Source organism: Phyllostomus hastatus, unplaced genomic scaffold (assembly GCF_019186645.2).
Source record: "Phyllostomus hastatus isolate PE091 unplaced genomic scaffold, TTU_PhHast_1.1 phas_contig_86, whole genome shotgun sequence".
In the NCBI taxonomy this organism is placed as follows: domain Eukaryota; kingdom Metazoa; phylum Chordata; class Mammalia; order Chiroptera; family Phyllostomidae; genus Phyllostomus; species Phyllostomus hastatus.
In genome coordinates, this window is record NW_025333977.1 from 93,956,104 (window position 1) to 93,975,326 (window position 19,223).

The 19,223-nt window shown below is 38.7% G+C and overlaps 1 protein-coding gene across 10 annotated transcripts in view; it reads right to left on the reverse strand.

Moving 5' to 3' along the window:
* PCYT1A (phosphate cytidylyltransferase 1A, choline) overlaps positions 1–18,182 on the reverse strand; it is a 58,739-nt gene extending 40,557 nt beyond the window's left edge. Inside the window, exons 1-4 of one of the 10 annotated variants that reach the window (XM_045850979.1) lie at positions 18,044–18,157; positions 15,788–15,813; positions 10,983–11,055; positions 1,759–1,875 (exon numbers count right to left, since the gene is read on the reverse strand). In XM_045850979.1, the coding sequence (XP_045706935.1) occupies positions 1,759–1,875; positions 10,983–11,055; positions 15,788–15,810 (213 nt within the window). In that variant the 5' untranslated portion in view covers positions 15,811–15,813; positions 18,044–18,157. Of the gene's footprint in view, positions 1–1,758; positions 1,879–10,953; positions 11,056–15,787; positions 15,814–18,043 lie in introns of those variants that run through there. The other 9 variants (XM_045850978.1, XM_045850987.1, XM_045850984.1 and 6 more) reach the window with 9 other exon arrangements.
* Between the last annotated feature and the right edge of the window lie 1,041 nt (positions 18,183–19,223).

The following is a 19,223-nucleotide window of genomic DNA, read 5'->3' on the forward strand; positions in this document are numbered from 1 at the left end:
GAAAGGAATACACTTGCCCCACAAATGTCATCAATACCAGGCCTGGAACACATGCTTCCTATCTGTGAAGTCCAGTTGCTTTTATTGCTCAAGATATGTTGGGAACCGCCCTGCCTGGTATCAGAAGCTGAAACCCCCGCCTAGGCTAAGGCTAAGGGAACGCCCTTGGAACAGTAAGCCAGCAAGGAGACAAAAGCTTATCTCCCTGACAGGAGCACTGCTTCTGCTGCTTCATTCATAACTGAACCCCAAAGCTTGGTCGGTTAGCCAATGACGGGTAAGATTCCCCAAGGGGGGAACAATCTAAGACAGGCACGATCACGTGGGAGGCCCCCAAAAGAAGGACTTTGGGGGCTACAGCAAAAGGGAGTGATGGACACTCGCTCCTCGGCTTTGACAGCCTGAGTCCTCATCGTCTGGGAGAAAATCTCCTTATCTCTTAGTTGCCTTACTTCCCTTGCTCCACCTAAGCCTGAAACAATGACAGGGTGGTGCAGCTCTGTGCTGAAAAGGGTGGATTCCTCAGGTGATCAGGCCTAAGAAAGAATATGTAAAATCCTGTGACACCTGCTTTGTTTAGAATGCTCTCAGTTGAATGAGAAGGGTCCAAGGAGGAAGTTACTTTGTTACTTAAAGTCTTATAGCTGTTTGACCCTGACTCAAAATAGGCCCTCAGACTTCCTTGTTATCTATTGTTTGATCCTTACTTCCTAGCAATGAGTAATGAGCTTTTACTTGAATTCTTATTCAAACGAAACCAATAAAAAGCCTCTCCAGAGGGGGAACGAGGTGCTCGCTCCCCACGTGAGGAGTGGCCATGGCACCCTCCAGGAGACAGGGTGGCCAAGGTGCTCCCCACTAGAGGGGGTGGCCGTTCCGTCCCTACTTCTCCACAGAAACTGGTCTGTCTCTGTGCATGTTTTTTCTCAAGTCTCGATGAGCCATCCGCAGCATTCCATGATCACTGCTGGCCGGTGACCCACGCATCAAAGATAGAGTATTGGTTTGGAACAACTGTTAACTGTGTCAGAGTAGAAATGTTTTTCCATTTGGGTTATGAGGCTTCAGAACGAGCCAACGGAAAGTACAGTTTGATCTCTGACTAATGGACATCACAGGTTAAGAAAATATAGAAACATGCAATTTTGTCACTGGGATTTTGAAACACTGACTTCATAATATTGTATATCAACAATCACTTCAATTGTGTGTTCTTTGACATGTTTTTGGGGGGAGGAAGATTTAGTAAGGATGTAAACCTGAGGCAGGATGAGCAATTTGGAATGGGGTATTTCATTGAAGGCTTGGCAATAGAAATACAAAGATAATGTTCCAGAGATAAAGGATCATAAGGTAAGCAGTAACAGAAAAAAGTTCTCATCTAAGATATAAGCAGTAATGGGGGGGTAAGTGATATGGAAGAAAAGACAGTAAGACACAGAAAACTAAACACCATGAGATGATACCAAGATCAGATCACTGCCTAGAGTCCCAATTTCTCTATTAGTTTGAATTTGATCTTTAGCTTAATATACAACACAATCTCCAAATTTTCCTCACATTCGTTTTCCAATTTCAATGTACAGCTGAGTTATAATCTAGTAAGAAAGCATAAGATTTACAACTGTGAAAATACTTACTATCCACCACACTTACTATTCATTCCCTCCATTATTTAAGAAGACAAGTAATGCTGCAACAGTTTTCTACCCTCCCCCTGGGTTATATGCACAACACAGAAATCTCTTCCTTACTTACAACTGCACAGCGTGGCATTTTAGAAGGAATCCCATCTTCCTCTGTTGCCCCATTGGGTCCAGGTACCTCTTTCCTCCTCTTCCTTGTGTTGACTTTGGCTGAACTCTGTGCATCCATCTTCTTTTAACCGGTCATACAAAGCGAAAAAGAATTTTTTCTCATTGAGGTAGAAAAAAGTCTGTCACCAGTATTTCAGAGATGTTAACACAGATATACTCAGCAAAAGATCAATTCCATAGCACACATTTCACAAAGATCCGACTGCATCTGGAAAAAAACAAAGCTTCACAAAACACAGGATCCAGTAGAAACTCTGAAATGCCTCTCTGTGGAACAATGGCCACAATTAATCACCTGACTTGGAAATTATTCCTCCTGACCAATGAAGCCTGCATACTAACTACTAATTTCATATTCTGATTACATTCAAAAGATTGGAATAACTTGGCTGAGAAAGTTAGTTATACAGATTTTAACAGTATATCATTCCTGGGATATCTGGAGGTATGATCAGTGAAAGGAAATATAAAAGATATGTCTTCTGTGCAGACAGGGAAAAGGGCCTTTTTTAAAGGAATGGTCATCACCATTCCTGATTTAACAAAGCATGGATTTCTTAACTCTAAATGCTCTGTAGATTTCAGAGACCGCTCCACTAAGGATCTATAGAAATTGTAGTGTAAATGTACTGCATCTTTTAAATGCCCTTCCTTTTCTTTCTTCAACACACAGTTCCCCTTACGCTTTCCAAGTCTTAAGCCCCTTACATAATGTTCAGAGTCCCCAACTATTAAAACCCCACCCCAGGCTTCTCCTTCCCCCAGGAAAAAATCTTACTCATCACTGACTCATTTAGCAGAGAGCTTTTATCAACTAACTATCATATAAACGGTCCAAATGTTTGATATTTCATGCTGAGATGTTGGCTTGTGCTACCTCTCCAATCCCCAGCAAGGATATCTGCATTTTTCTTGAGTAACAATGTATACAAGCAACTTAATTTTTTGGTATTGATGAAATTTTAGGCATGAGCCAGAAATCGGGGACAGAGGAATTTTAGTGATCAGCTGCTATCTCTGCCCAAGATACGGTACAGTGGAAAGACAGAAGAAAGACCTTCAGGGCAGAGGTGGGAAACAACAACTGCCAGACAGAATGAGGACATTCTACTCTGCCTCACTGACTCTAGTAAGCCCTTCTCATCTAAACAAAAACATTCAGCCTTACTTTCTTCCCTCCAGTTAAATTCCAGTGGCAATGTGACAAGATCTATAAGAAACCTGACCCAATTCTTAGAGACTGAAGGTGACACCCTAATGCTGACAAAGAAAAAAAAATGTGAGTCTAAAGTGAAAGATGAACACCACCCAGAAACTCCCTTTCATCACAAATGCGAATTAAAATGGAAGAAGGATACTATACTTTTACAAGCTTTCCCAGTGATGATGATCAGAGCTTTTCTCCATCTTCTTCATTATTATTATTATTTCAAAATATCCAGGTCTGTATTACTATTCCTATGTCACTGTCTGAGAGGCCTGCGAAGAATGCCTAATTGGTCCATTTAGAGAGCATTTCTCACTTGCATATGACAAGACTTCTCTAAGTATCCACTAAGTTCTTCTCAGGATAAGCAGACAAAATCCATTGGAGAAATATTATCAGCAATCTGGTGATGGACAGCTCAAGATCAGGTAATTAATAGTTCTTACAGTGCCCTGGCTGATATGGCTCAGTGGACTGAGTGCCAGCCTGCAAACTGAAAGGTTGCCGGTTTGATTCCCAGTCAGGGCACATGCCTGGGTTATGGGCCAGGTCCACACTTGGGGGCATGCCAGAGGCAACCACACATTGATGTTTCTCTACTTCTCCCTTTCCCTCTCTCTAAAAATAAAGAAAATCTTAAAAAAAAAAACTTTAAAAAAACAGTGTACAAGGTACTATAACAATTTTTAAAGTAAAAACTATTTTCTCAAGAAGTCTTCAATCAGCCCTGGCTGGCGTAGCTCAGTGGATTGAGCGCAGGCTGAGAACCAAAGTGTTGCAGGTTCAATTCCCAGTCAGGGTACATACCTGGGTTGCAGGCCATGACCCCCAGCAACTTCACATTGATGTTTCTCTCTCTCTCTCTATCTCCCTCCCTTCCCTCTCTAAAAATAAATAAATAAATAAAATTTTTTTAAAAAGAAGTCTTCAATCAAGGTAACGAAACCACATGTTTATGTAAAAAAAGTTCTTTAAAATTCTAAAACCACTGGGAAAGTTTGTTGAGGAACAGGATATTTATACAGTTTCAAAGTATCTCCCCATAGATTACTTGCTAATTACAAAGGGAAAGCATTACCTTTATAGTGAAAAAATCTCTCAGCTAAGTGATAAAGTTAATTAATATCACCAATAATGCCTCTTTATGTGAAGCACTGAGGATACATTATCTGCCAAAAATGCATAATCTGTATGGGTATATGAGGAATAAGCAGGCAGACCTTAATTAAAGGACTGTCTACAAAACAAGCCTCTATTCTTGAAAAAACGTCAATCATAAAAAACAACAAAAGGCTGAGGGGCTGCTGTATGTTAAGAAACCAAAGAAATGAAAACTAAATGTAATACAAAATTCTAGATTGGAGGAAAAATTGTTAAAAAGAATAATTATTAGGACAACCAATAAAATTTGAATATAAACTATGTATCAGGTAATATTAGGCATCAATATTAAACTTCACAGATTTGATTTTATAGCATGTTATATAAAAAAACTGTCCATGTTTTTAAAAATTTTTATTTCTTAGAGACAAGGGAAGAAAGGGAGAAAGACAGGGAGCAAAACATTGATGTGCGAGAGATATATGGATTGGTTTCCCTCGCATGCCCCCAACTGGAGACCCAGCCCATAAGGCATGTGCCCTAACCAGGAATCAAACCAGCAACCTTTTGGTTAACAGGCTGGTGCTCAGTCCACCAAGCCACACCAATCAGGGCTGTCCTTATTTTTAGAAGATAAATGCTGAAATATCTAGGGATTAAGGGTTATGATCTCTGCAATTTACCATCAGAAAAAAATAAAAAGGAAAAAGTGTATGTTATATTACATATAAGAAATGTGAAGCAAATACGGCACACATTATCAATGTATGAATCTAGGTGGGGCATAAGGGAGTTCATTTTGATATCCTTTCAACTTTTCTATAGGCTTTACTTTTTTTAAATAAAAAATTTAATTTTTACAATGCTCTGTAACAGTTTCTACACAGATAGGCACTACATTGTCTTTGGGGTCTCTAGAAACTGATTTCCTCTCCTTCCTGATTTTCATTCAGAATACATGATACATATATTCCAAAAAGTATGTCTAGTAATCTAAATGTCTTACAAGGAAGTAAGTTAATAACAACAGTCATAATAATAGCTATCTTTTTTGAATAGTTACTATGTTCCAGGTACTGTACTAGGCAATTAGTACACATATATACAGGTATTATTAGCCTCAATTTACAAATGAGAAAACTAAGGATCAGGGGAGTTAAGCAACCCATTTAAGATCACACAGCTAGTAAGCAGAACAGCCAGGATTTAAATTCAGGCTTGCCTAATTCCTAAGTCCTTACTAATAATAATATTGTGCTGTCTTCCAGAAACCTAAGATTTTTAAAAAGAAGCTGTCTCATTACTGTTGTTTCTTTATATCAAGAACATTCTTTCTACAGCATGGGTTCCTTGTGTTTTGTTTTAATTTTATGTACTGATTTGAGAGAGAGGGAGAGAGAGAAAGAGAAACACCATGAATTCATTGTTCCACTTAATGCATTCATCAGTTGATTCTTGTATGTGCCCTGACTGGGGATCGAATCCGTAACCTTGGCAGGACCATGCTCTAACCAACTTAGCTATCCAGCCAGGCCCCTCTGTGTTTTTTCACATTTAAGTCAGGCCAGCCTAACTGAGCAGTGGAATAAAAAAAAGTCAGAGTTACTTAAGGGTAAACAAGGCCCCAGCACCAATCAGATAGAACTTACCTGGCTACTGGTTCAGAGGCTGTTTGATTTGTCACATACACAGATTTTTAGATCTTTCCTACAGGATAGGTTAGCTAAGGTTTCCTGGTAACTTTTCAACTTAAGTAATAAAGAATTTTTAAATATCTGCTCCTCCCTCTTCTGACATTACAAATAGGTAGTATTTTAAAGGTACTTTTACTTTCATACATGATACAAAAATTTTAAGGGTTCATAAGAAATCAAGTAAATGCCATTTCATATTTTCATCAGTTATTTTCCATAACTGCAAGGAATTTAAATTCCTTAATGTTTACACATCCAAAGTCATGTTTACAGGAATTTCCCAGACGTCTTCACTCTCTGTGTCGGGGGAAGGGGTAATATATATTATATTTGTACAGCTTTACTGAAGTATAATTCTCAAATGATAAACTGTACATATGTAAAGTATATGATTTAATGAGTTTTAACATACCTATACATCCATTAAATCATCAAAATTAAGATAATGAACATATCTATCACTCTCAAGTTTCTTCATGACACTTTGTAATTCATCTTTTTTCCCCACTCAGGTTTTGCTTTGCTTTCTTGTTTATTTTATGTTTTATATTGTGGTAAAATATAAATACTGGTAATAAAAATTTGCTTTATTTTGTAACTGCTTGCTTCCTAAAGTACTGAACCATCTTGTCATATGATTCAACTTAACCAGCCAAACACATGGTGAATATCATTATAGTAGAAAAGCAAAGGCACTCCTTCTCACATTTAAAATGCTGCCAGCATGGTTTTAAAAATATTTGAAAGCCAAATTAATATCTGGGGATGCTAGATCTTGTGACACTGGATCTATTCCACCAGGTTAAAAATAATAATACAGAAAATATAAAATGTCACAATGGGGACTTGAGGCAAGAGAAAGGAGTTGTCTGACTAGTTACTTAAGGCTAAAGTAAAATTCGCAAACAAAAAAAAACCATAAGGCAACCATAATATTAACATGTTACAAAGGCCTTTAGTAAATAATAGTAATACTAATACATTTTACCTGTATTTCAGTTGAGTACATACATTCAACAAAATCTCTCATCTGTCTTATATAAACACCTCTAATCAAATATTTATAGCAATATTAATCAATATTTTGTATCCATGCTCCATTCTAAGAAATGTAAAAATCTTTAACATCACCATCAGCACAGTGTAGTGATTAAAAATCAGATTAAAAGTATGAATCTCATCTCTACCACTTACTGGCCATGAAAACTTGGACAAATTCCTTACTCTTTCCAATCCTAGGTTGCATCATCTAACAAATGAGGTTTAAATGGGATAATCCATGGGCTATGTAAAGCCGTAGTTCAGTCCCTAGCGCACAGTAAGTGCTTGTAAATATTAGCTATTATTATTTAGTAGTAGTAATTATCTGCCTTGTAGTATTCGTGCATCCCCTATACCAAAAAGGTTTTGCCAAGTTTCCCCTCATGAATATTATTATTGTAAAAAGTAAACTCTTAATATAAAAGTATGGTAAAATATGAAGTATGTTATATCACCCCTATTTTTCACTCCAATCCCATTCAAAAATGACTAGTGTAGCAAGAACTCTTCTAGAGTCTGATGTCAAGCTACAAAGAAGAAACATTATACTATTCCTCCTAACAACGAGCACTTATATAATACCTATATGTGTAAACACCTTAAAAATATTAAAAGCCCTGGCCAGATAGCTCAGTTGGTTAGAGTATCATCCCAATACGCCAAGATTATGGGTTCAATCCCTGGTTAGGGCACATACAAGTATCAACCAATGAATGCATAAATAAGTGGAACAACAAATCATTGTTTCTCTCTCTCACTCTCTTTCTCCCTCCCTAAAATCAATAAACTAAACAAAATTATTTAATGAGAATATTAAAACTCTTAATATTCACAACTCTTTGATACAGATATATTATTACTATTTTACAGATGAGAAAACTGAGGCACAGAAGATGAGATTACACAGCTAGTAAGCAGTGAAGCTAGAAATCAAATTTAAAAGAAAAATCAAATTCAGTCAGCCTATCTGCAGACTACATACCCTTACTACTATAGTATTACATATGATATAATACAGAAGGTACCTGGTAATTCTCTCCAAATATTCGAGAGCCTATCATGCTAAATAGGGGGACACTACTCTGTGAAAGTCCAGACAATAGAGCATGGATTGGTGGTTGAAAAATACAGACACACAAGTTTTAACTAAACACAAATTTTAACTAAACATAAGAAAAACTTTTTTAGGAATAAGCATTATCTGAAAAAAGACTGGGTGATCTCAGGAAACACTTCATTTTGGCACACCAGGATATTCAAGCAGAGATTGTATAGAAATATATTTATTCATTTTGTTGGTCATAATCCTATTAAAGTCTAACTTAGTTGAACTTTTTGTTTATACAAATTTTATTTTTTTCAAATCTTGACCACCATCTATCATATTAACTATTTATCACAATTGTACATAATCTATAAACTTGAAAAGCATAGTTTTTATGTCTTCATCCAACTCACTAGTGAAAATACTGATCAGGTTAGATATATCACCATATGCCAACGTGACATTCCACTAGAACCCTCTTTGCTCATTGAGATCCATCCCTAACACTCTTTAGGTTAGCACAATGTAAAACACAGTAAAGTGTGTCTTTAGAAAACAGAATAGAGAATATATTTAGAATTCTTAATGAGTTAGGGTATTCAATCCAATGTAAACTTGTTTTACTGTACCATCCCAAGATCCACATTTCTCTATTACAGTCCCAGAGATTATTATGATAAGCAATGATAATAATTATAGCTAATACTTATAGAGTACTTCCTATGTGCCAGGAAGTGATAAACCTTTAGCATATATATATATATATATATTAAATAACAATCCCCACAACAACTCAATGAGGTAGTTAATACTATTATCGATTGTTTTGCTAATGAGGAAATTGAGAAACAACTAGGTTAAATTACTTGCCTAAGGCCATACACCTAAGACAGAGAAAAAACAAGATTTGAACACAGACATTCTGGCTCTGGGGTCTGTCTATTTAATGACAACATTATACTGCCCGGTAATAAAATGGTCATAAATGAATTTAATCAAAACTACTTCTTGAACTCTGGTCATGTGCTACACTGTGCCAAGCAGGAATTTAATTTCATCTTTCATAAAGACTAAAGCTCCCTTCCTACCGGGCACATTGGTGGCAGACTACTAAGGACCTCCACGAGCTTGTTTTGGTTTGGGCCAGAGTAGGAAAGAAAGCAGGGAAAAGAGGGGAGGGTAAGGCAGTGATAGGTGATGTGACTTAGTCCAATCAGAGTGAGTATCTGCACTCACCAGATGGGAATGCTTGGACAAAGATTATCGCATCTTTCTTTGTAGATCTGAACCTGAAGACATGGGTCTAGGAACAATCCCATGACAATCTAGTGGCCAAGGAGGAGAGCCTTTTCCAAAATAGTCAACAGAGAGAAAGCAAAGCTGATGAGAGAAGGCAGACCCTGAACTAACTGTCCCAACCAAATACATTCCTCTTTTTTGCTTAATTCAGTTAAGTTGGGTTTCTTATCACCTGGAACACAAAAATCATAATTAATGCACCTGATATGTAGCAATGATCCTTGGAACACAGTAAGCACTCAACAACCATTTGAGTAAATATAGTAAGTATAGAAGATTGCTTTGAAATTTTGAAAAACACTACGTACATTACTGTTTTGTTTTGATGGTAAGAGGTTAAGTACTTGTCAATTTATAAGTGTATGAAAGATGGTGCAACAAAGTTCTCATCCTCTTAAAAGTATTTTTCCTTATCTGCTTACACACAGTTGTTTTCTAAAGATGACCTTTGTGTCTTACATTAAACTTTACATTTTACTTTCAACTGACCATTACACATTAAACAAATTAAAGTCTTAAGAGCCTCTGATTTAGAAGAAATACGACTGATACTTTTTGGTTTTTAATGTACAACACTTCTATATTTTATCTACTTTCTTAGGAAACGGAAAACACCCAGGTCACAGACATTCCATAAGATTTTAGAAATTATAGAGATTAATCCTCACACCTTTCCTCTGGAACTACTACTAATTTTTAAACTTTTATTTTATAGATCTCTCAAGGTTTTTCATTTTTCACTGGCTCTCTTAGACCATCCCCAGGTTCCCTCACATCCACTAATTTAGGCCCAAAAAAGCATATAGAATAATTTATTAGTGCCCAAAATGATGGAAAAAATTCTCCCCAGTTTCCCTAAAGTTCCAGTATGTGCCTGCTGGGGCACATCAACTTCACTACTGAGAAAAGGTAGTGGGAGGATGAGGACACACTGAGGATAGTAAACACATGTTGGCTTTTTAGTTCATTACACTGAAACTTAGCATACCTAAAACTACACTGCCTTTACAACTTCCACAATTGCCCAGTAACTACTGAATACCTCCAACAAGGATCATAATTCCCAAATTCTGTTTATGATAACTGCACCTTTGTAACTAACCAACACCATTCAAATAAAGGTACAGTGATGGTCCTGAAAATGGAGATGGTTTTAAATAGCTACCTCTAAGAGGGGGAAAAAAATACATACACATACAGTCTGGCTTAGTATCAATTTGTCCAGCAGGCAATGAGGCTGGGAAATAATGGCACCTCCTCAAAGCCAATACAGTACAAAAATCAAAATGGGGATGGGGAACAGGGTGTTGCCTAATACTTAACAAGTGTATCCCGGCTTCCAGCCATAGCACCCACACTGATTAAACTGAGATGAGTCAGAATGAGAGTAGTTATAGAATACAAAGCCTTCTTCATGAGTCCATTAGGGTGGACCAAACTTCCTGTTTCCTTAGCAGTTTATCCTCCAAAAAAGTTTGTTAAAAGAAGCTTTACTAAAAAAAGACAAAGGGAAATAGCAGCAAAAATATAGCATTTGTAAGGCCTGATCTTTCTAACACTGCTACCTATTCAGTCCCTAGTAAGTCACTTTATCTTAGTCATTCCAACTCTCCATTCAAGCACATATTCTAAACATGGACATAACTGCCCACACCACCACTGACAACTACCACCCTGCCTACTAAGTGCATTAGTGTCTCTAATTGCTTTCAAGATACAGAATGCAGTATTGTGCCTATTTTCACTTACAAAATCTGGCTCCATTTCTGCTGACTCACCTCCCAGGACACACTGCTTGCTTTATTCTTCAGTGTTCCAATAGATGCCTGCTTGGAAGTACCAACTTTGCTGCTAAGAAAGTAGAGAATAAGTGGAAACAGGTGTGAGCAGGGAGGAGTTGTGGTGAGAAGATACTGAAGATAAATCCAGTCAAGTGTTTTCTCAATATGAATGTCCTGAAGGAGATAAAATCTGGGCACTAGCATGCACATGCTTGTGTTTTGAAGATGAAAGTCTTCTACCAGTGCATTTTTTGGGACTCTGCCCAATCCCCTCCATTCTATCCCCTTATTATGAGTAGATCTAGTAAAGACCCCAGGGTGATAAAGGAGGTGGACTCCGCTTCTAAACTATGTAACCACCTAAATGGTAGCAAGTTGTAATTACATATACTCTTCAAATTTCAAAAATCTAATTCAAATTTGACTAAGTACTACAGAGAATTATCTGCAAAAAGAAGAGACGTAAATTTGTCCTTTGTGTTGTATTCCTGCTTCTCCATCTCTGGGCCTACATTATCTTCCTCAATAAAACCCTATGCTCAGTAATTTTCTGGTAATACCAATGCTCAGTTCCAATGCAGAGAAAGTATACTTCATATTTGGGATTTTTACCAACTTCTACCATTGTAAAGCTTAATAAAGTGGTGCTCTAAGAGGCAAGTTCTATGAACTTGTAAGTTAAAGTGCATCTAATACTCTTGGCATTAATCATGTCATCTGATATATAAATGGATATGCTCAGCCTTTCCACAGATGACACTGCAGTCACATTACCCCTTGTGTAAATGCTGTTGACGCTTGAGGGAGAATATGTCTAACCCATGCTGGGGAGGAGGTCCTGGACTCAGGGACCATCATATATCCTAGATCAGGGGTCAGAGGGGTCAGCAAACTACAGCTCACAGGCCAAAAATATCTCATTGTCTGATTTTGTAACTAAAGTTTTATTAAAAACACAACCATACTCATTCATCGATACATTGTCTATGGTTGCTTTTGTGTTAAAACTGCAGAGTTAAGTGGTTGCCACAGAAACCTTATAATCTCCAAAGCCTAACAGTTCCGACCTGCCCCTTTACTGAGTAAGTTTGCCAACTCCTCTTCTAGATGAAGACAGGACAGATTTATCAATAATTTGGTAGCAAATTCTACCTAGATTATGCAAACAGTTCCAAAAAGGAGAGCAGTACTAGGAATAAGATTATTTCAAGAAACTGTACCATATTTTTCTGATACAGGATTACTTTAATTAACGTCACTAACCTGTATATATCACCATACTATACAGCATAAGTCAAAAGAATGCCTGATTTGGGAAATTCTAAATGTAAAGGTAAATTTCAAGCATGACCTGCACTGACAGATTACTTTTAAAGCAGAGCACAATGTTATTCTTCAACATCTGAGGCCAGTAAGTTGCCACATTTAAAAGCTTAGCTTTGAACTTGATCTCTTTTCTTATTTCTTCAGAACCACCCTCATTCAACAAACATTGAGTGGGCACTTATTCTGTGCCAGACCCTGGGTTAGCTCTGAACTAAATAAAGCTTATACTTGGTCCGGGCCACATAGTAGGATATTTCAGGAAGGAGATTATCCTAAAAATCACAAAGGACACTTGTAATAATTGCTACAGTTGAATGATTTTGCTCTGCCACTGTTCTATTGCACTAGAAGATTCAGTGAGTAAGCCCTGTGTTTAGACTGTGCTCTGTGTAGAATGGGTTATGGAATTTATGTCTCTGAAGCAAAGTCTATGATAAATTCAGGGAGCCTGGGATTTGGACCCTCCAAAATTATATCTTTATTTTTACTTACCTCTGGCAAATTCACCTTTCCTTCTGTTCTACGGTTGTGGAACAGAAGCCACAACGGTAACAGTAGACTCAGTAGAATAATAGACTTTATAACCAATAGAAATCATAGATATTTCCATATTATTATACTTGTTACAAATATCTTATTTAAATACATGATCATTTAAAAATTACTGTAGTGCCCTATAGGGGACAATTCCGCATGGCGTGGGAAATGTAGCCCAGCCCCCACTCAGAAAGGCAAGTGGGGAGCAAGGTCCGGCACACAGGATCCACGCCTACGGATAGGTTCTCCCATGGGTAGTCAGTCCAGCATTGTACCTAGGCTGCTTTGAGGATTGCTTTTGCTAAAACTCCCTCACCTGAACTGAGGCAACAAATGTTTATTGCATATCTTTAAAGTAACTTCCTAAAAACTATGCTAAACCTTCCAAGGATAAGTGTAACAGTTCAACCACTTTTCCCTTTCCATTTGCAAATATCCTTCTTCTCTAATGTAATTAGCAACATCTTCTCCTTTGTTTTTTGTAAAAGGTAACCACCTAAACGGAACCTGTGCATAGTAAATGAGGACCATCCTGATGTAATATGCCCAGAAAAGCAATAAAAACTTGTCCATGCTGGGGTCAGGGCCCTCTCTCTCATTTAGAGAGCGGTCATGCCATCCCTTTTTCTCCACAGGACTTCTGTCATCCATGTGAATTTGTTCATTGCAGCCACAACACATGGACCACGGGGGTCCACATCATCTGGCACCCAGGAACAGGGACCCAGGGCTACAAGCTGCAGTTGTGGCCAAAACACCAACTTGGTTGGAGTGCACGTCAGCTTAGCTAAGGGCAGACAACACCAAGTGTTTTTCGATAAGGTCATAGGGTGTGTTGGATTTCAGAGAAAAAGGGATTTCTTCCAAGGTCACCTCTCACTCAGAGAGTGGCCATGCTGTCCCTTTTTCTTCACAGGACTTCTGTAGTCTGTGTGAATTTGTTCACTGCAGCCACAACACAGGGACCCTGCCGGCCAGGATCCGCATCAGTGCCCTGGCTGGTGTGGCTCAGATGGTTGGAGCATCATCCCATGACTGAAAAGTCACAGGTTTGATTCTTGTTCAGGGCACATGCCCAGGTTGCAGGTTTGATCCTCCACTGGGGGCAACCAATCAATGTTTCTCTCTCTCCCCCTTCCTCTCTCTCTAAAAGCAATGAAAAGATGTCCTCAAGTGAAGATAAAAACACTTTTCTAATAAAAATTATTTTAGTTATAAGTCCCACTGATAGTAAACATTATTCACTACATTAATAAAAAGCACATAAGTGCTATATCACACATTTAAAATATTTTGATAACTATATTTCAACATAATTTGTTTCCTTTATAATTCTACATATTTTAATTTTTGCATATAAAAATATTATTTCAAAAAGGGAGTCCACAAGATTTCACCATACAGCCAAAGGAGTTCATGCTACAGGAGATTAAGACTTTGCCCTAGGGCCAAAAAATAAACAAATATAATCACATCTGAGGTAATGTTCTGTAGATTTAAAAAAAAACTACCTGTTTTCTGTTAAGTGTCATACACTTGTTTTCTTCTCTAGCATAGAGAAACAAACAAATGTCACTATTTTTAGCAGATCTTGCTTCAAAACTGGTTTACAAATAGTTGTGAATGTGACATAACAGCCTAGCAGACCCACGGGTTCCACTGGAACACAGAAAGCGTCAAACTAACATGATTTTCAGCTTTCAACTAGAGAGCTACCAAAAAAAGAGAGAGAAAAGGCAAGACCACTATATATCTACATACTAATCTGGTTTGCAAACAGCAAAATATAGTCAATTCAATTATTTATATTGATAATGTATATAAACTAATCTAACACAGTACCAAATATATATTAGACATTCTGGTTTCTTTTTTTCTTCTGGAATAGTACTTTGGCACATACTGCAAAATAGAGTATATAAAAATGTGTATTCCCTAAATTTACTGATTGAATTATAGAAGAAGGGAGTGAGGATTTAAATTTTGCCACAAACATTTATAAAGCAATTAACAAAATAAATCAAACTTCTAACACATGTCCAGGTACCCACTGGACAGGAATATTGTGAAAGAGAAGTTTACAACTAGAAACAAAGGTTTAAGCTTAGGAAAGAGAAGATGCTGGAAGTCATCCTTTGAGCAAATGAGCAGGAGAGCTGAGCCTAAAGCCCTGACTTCCTCACTCTCTCAGTCCTAAATCACATCGTTTTTCTAACATGACTGACGTGGTGATAACATAACAAATGTAAAAGCAGCCACAATCTTGAGCAAAACAGAACTCTGAGTCTAATGATTAGGAAGTACTCTGACTTTAGGGTCTCTCTAACTGAAAAAATTCCCTCCAGAATCATGACTTCTGGAAAACTTTATTCTTGCCAATATGTTTTAGGGTAACAGATGTTGATGTGAGAGGGACCACGTTCTATTTGATTCAGAAAGGGGATTATCTCTATTAGTAGAAAAGTCAGATGATCTGAGTTAAGATCAGAGTTGTGCATAACAATAACAAATTATTACACTTGCTTTTTCTATGACGTTCATAAACCAATTCTCCTCAGTGTTTATAAGATGAAGAAGTTACTCAACTACCCAGGAGAATCATGTCAACCTAGAGGTTAGACATCTCCACAGGGGAATCATGAATAGGGGTCATGTGGTTTACAAACTCGAGCTTGTATACAGCATTTGGTGAGTATGCATATATTTCAGATTATTAAAGGCTGTTTAACCAAAAGAATGATTACATCTGCCACAGTCAGAATATCTAAAACAAAAACAATAATTCTTCCCACAGTCACAGAGTGAGACAATGTTGTCAGACAAAAGCAAACTGGGACTTCTAAATCCAAAGCTCCATCTGACTAGATCATTAGCCTCAAGGGATCAGATATCCAAAAAGGACAGCTCAAATTAAAAACAAAAAAACAAAAAATCCTCACCTGTTTATGGAGGGAGAAATCATAGGCTGAAAAAGAAGTAAAGTTAATTCTTTACCAATCAGGCCATTATATGGTTTTCAAAGGGAATTTGCAAAGCAGGCTAGGTCAAAAAGAGTCATTTCATTCAGGAAACACAAAAGACCCCAGAGGCAGTGCTGCACTTGTGAAGCCTAAATGTCTTTTCTTCTATAGCCATTTACTTTGAAGCATACATTCTGTGCTAGAAAGAAATTCTTCAATAGTTCCTTTTAGTTATGCATAATGTAAGCCAAGTAAACACCTAATGTTCTAGGAAAAGGTTTAACTAGACATTTTTTTTTTTTTTTTTTTAGCTAAACAAAGGCTATTGCCCACCATTCCCAACTCACTTCCATTCAAGAATCTTTCTGAACTCTTCCCCTATCACAAAGTGTATTTGTGTATAGGAGGTAGGGAGTGACTACTAGGTTATCAGATAAATGTAGTGTCTGGTGAGTTACAATTACCTCAAACTTCTCTTCTATTACATATTTTTTAAAAATTGGGTGGCACGATCAGTAGCACCTTCTGCAAAGGGCTGTAAGAGAGGAGGTGGTAATGTAACTTTAGTTCACTTCACCTGAATCACACAGAGCCCTCACGAAAGGGAATCAGTAGGAAATAAAACCAGCATCTAAAATATAATCTGAATCTCCCACAGCATAGCTTCATTCCCAGTATGCCAGTCTTGGCCTCCAGTGCATAAATCACTGAACTAAATGGCTAAATACATTAAAGCCTCCCCCATGTAGTATTCTAGTCACTACTCTTGACCTTCCCAGAGTCATCCTTTCTTCTCCATGATGATCATCATGTGTTTGCCACAGATTACTGCACCAAATTCTACTCTCAACTAATATCTTTATATTAGCAATGCTCCGTACTTGCAGAATCACTAAATATCAAGGTTGAAAAAGACGTTGAAGGTTATACCTCCCTACACCCATTTCATTCTTGGCAGAATGTTTATTTCTATCTGCTATTCCCTTCCTAAGCCTATTCCTATCTGCCCCAAAGTTTCCCCCACCATCAATGTCTATTCCTAGCAGTTTTTCCTGTTATAAACCCCTATACCCTCACTGCCTCTATAAATATCACTGTCCCTATTTTAATATATAAGTTCTGGTTCTCCCAGCTGAGATCCTCAGTTTCAACCCTCTGTCACAACTAGTCACCTCAATTATATTTGGGGAGGCTTCTCCAGTTAAGTCTCTCTTTTAAAGCCTGTGCCTCAAGAATACAGCCAATCTTCCCACTTGTTTCTTTGTACTTACAAATAGCCATAAAATCATGACATTTCAGACCTGAAAGAAAACTCAAAAATAATCTGGTCCAATGTTTTCAAACATTTTTACTGCATTTCACATATTTTTATATGAAATCCATTTTACATGACAATCTCATATACACATAACTGAAACAAGTTTCATGAAACAATACTTACCCTTACTATGTGAACACACTAAAAATTTGTATTCTATTCTATTTTTTCAAAATTCAGGTGGTATCCACTGAATGGATTTCACAACCCAGCAATAGGATGGAACCCATAATTTAAGAAACATTAGTCCAAACTTCCCATGAACTGAAGAAGAAACTGTAGTTCAGTGTGAAGTAAGTTTCCCAGCAACAAGAAGTCTGTGCGTAAACTTTTAAACAGAGGTCTCTATGATAAGTCTCAGACCAGTGCTCTTTCCACTAAAGACCTTCTCTGCCCAGTCACAACCACTCAATAACACCGTGTGCCCAAACCCAGCCCTACAGTACCATCTCCAGTCACTGGTCCCACACTCTTCTTCAAGTCAGCCCTTCCAAGTTAGTGCTCGTTGGTCAGGCTGCACAGCCGCTGCTTCATGTTCCCTTAGGTTCAAAGTATCCTCACAGTCACTATCCATCGATCAGTCTCCTCTGAATCATTGGCCCTTGGTCACAGTCCTCACGTAGTCACTGCCTCACACTTCTTCGGTCATAGTTCCCTCGCAACGTCTGCTTCATTCTCTCCGAGGTCAGAATCCTTTGCATTCACTGCTCCTGACTCGCAGACCCCTCGTAAGCAGCTACATCTCGGTCACAGTCCACTCACTGTCACTGCCCCTGGGTCACAGTAGCCTCGCAGTCCCTGCCTCACGCTCCCCTGCTGTCACTGACCCACTCTTCTTTCAGTCTCCTCGCGGTCTCCACCCCACAATTTCTCCTCTCAAACAGAGCCGCAAGAATATGCGCACACCGGGCCCCCACCTGCAGTTCACGTTCCCTCGATCCCTGTCCCGTCGGATTTCTCCCGGGCGCAGTCACGGACGAGGGAAGTTAAGAAGGTTGTGGGGAAACGCCCGAAAAAGGCAGCTGAAGGAACAGCGGCCGGAAATCCCGCCTACCGCCCGCCCTCTTGTCAATCCAACCACTTTTCTCGGCAAACCCTGACCCCTGACACAGTAGTTCCGCCTCCACGGAAGCTCCGGGACGTGGTGACTGAGCATAAAACTCCAGACAGGAGATAAATTGGCTAAGGGTCAGCCTCTGTGCGGAACTTGAGTACACGGTGGCCTCCTGGTAATGAGATACGGATGTGGCCTGTCACGCGTGCTACCCCGCAGTCGGTCTAGAAACTGCGTTAACCCGGTGGCTCCCAGCTCCGTCCTCCTGAGGCGGACCTGTCCTGATCCTTCCCACTCTGTCCCCGGTGCAGGTGCAGCGTGGCAGACGCTCGTATCAGGGCATTCACAATGCGAATGGCTGTGACGCCTTCCGCCGAAGACTACCCGGTCTGCCACTGCTTCACCACGGCGCCAACTTTTCCCTCCTGGGTGATGTAAACGGAATTTAGGTCCGCCTACCAAGTCCTATAAAAGCCTGTAGCTGGCTCCAAACCCTCTTTCCTGAACTGTAATGAATATAGTGAATCCTGTTATTTCTGACGATCGTTGCGGCACCAAGAAACGATTCCTGGGACTCAACAGAGCTAGTTGAGCGGGAGCAGTGTGGAAGAAAAAGGGTTCTGTGGACAGGAACCTCACAGGGTGACCTCATCATAAATTCCTAACTGAGCAGGTTATGTAGGTAGTCAGCCCCTGGCACATCTTTTTACGTATAAGGCTTATCTTGTCCGTAGCAAGTCCCGTCCATTGTTTCTGTGCATCTAGACTAAACCACATCCGAAAAGCCTCATTCCAGACCCCTCCTTCTAAATGATGACCACCCTCAAGAGTTTATTCTATAAGCCAACCCCAGCTTGTGTCCCCTACCTTTCATGTGATCTTTCTTAGGGTCCCTCCATAATTAAAAATGCATAAAAGCAGCAGCAAACTGTTATTCTGAGGAACATTTGAGATCTTGCTCCCAAACATATGCTGTAATTCAGCTCAAATAAATTCATAAAAATTCTCTGCAGGTTGGACTTCTCTTGGGTCAACAAGCAGAT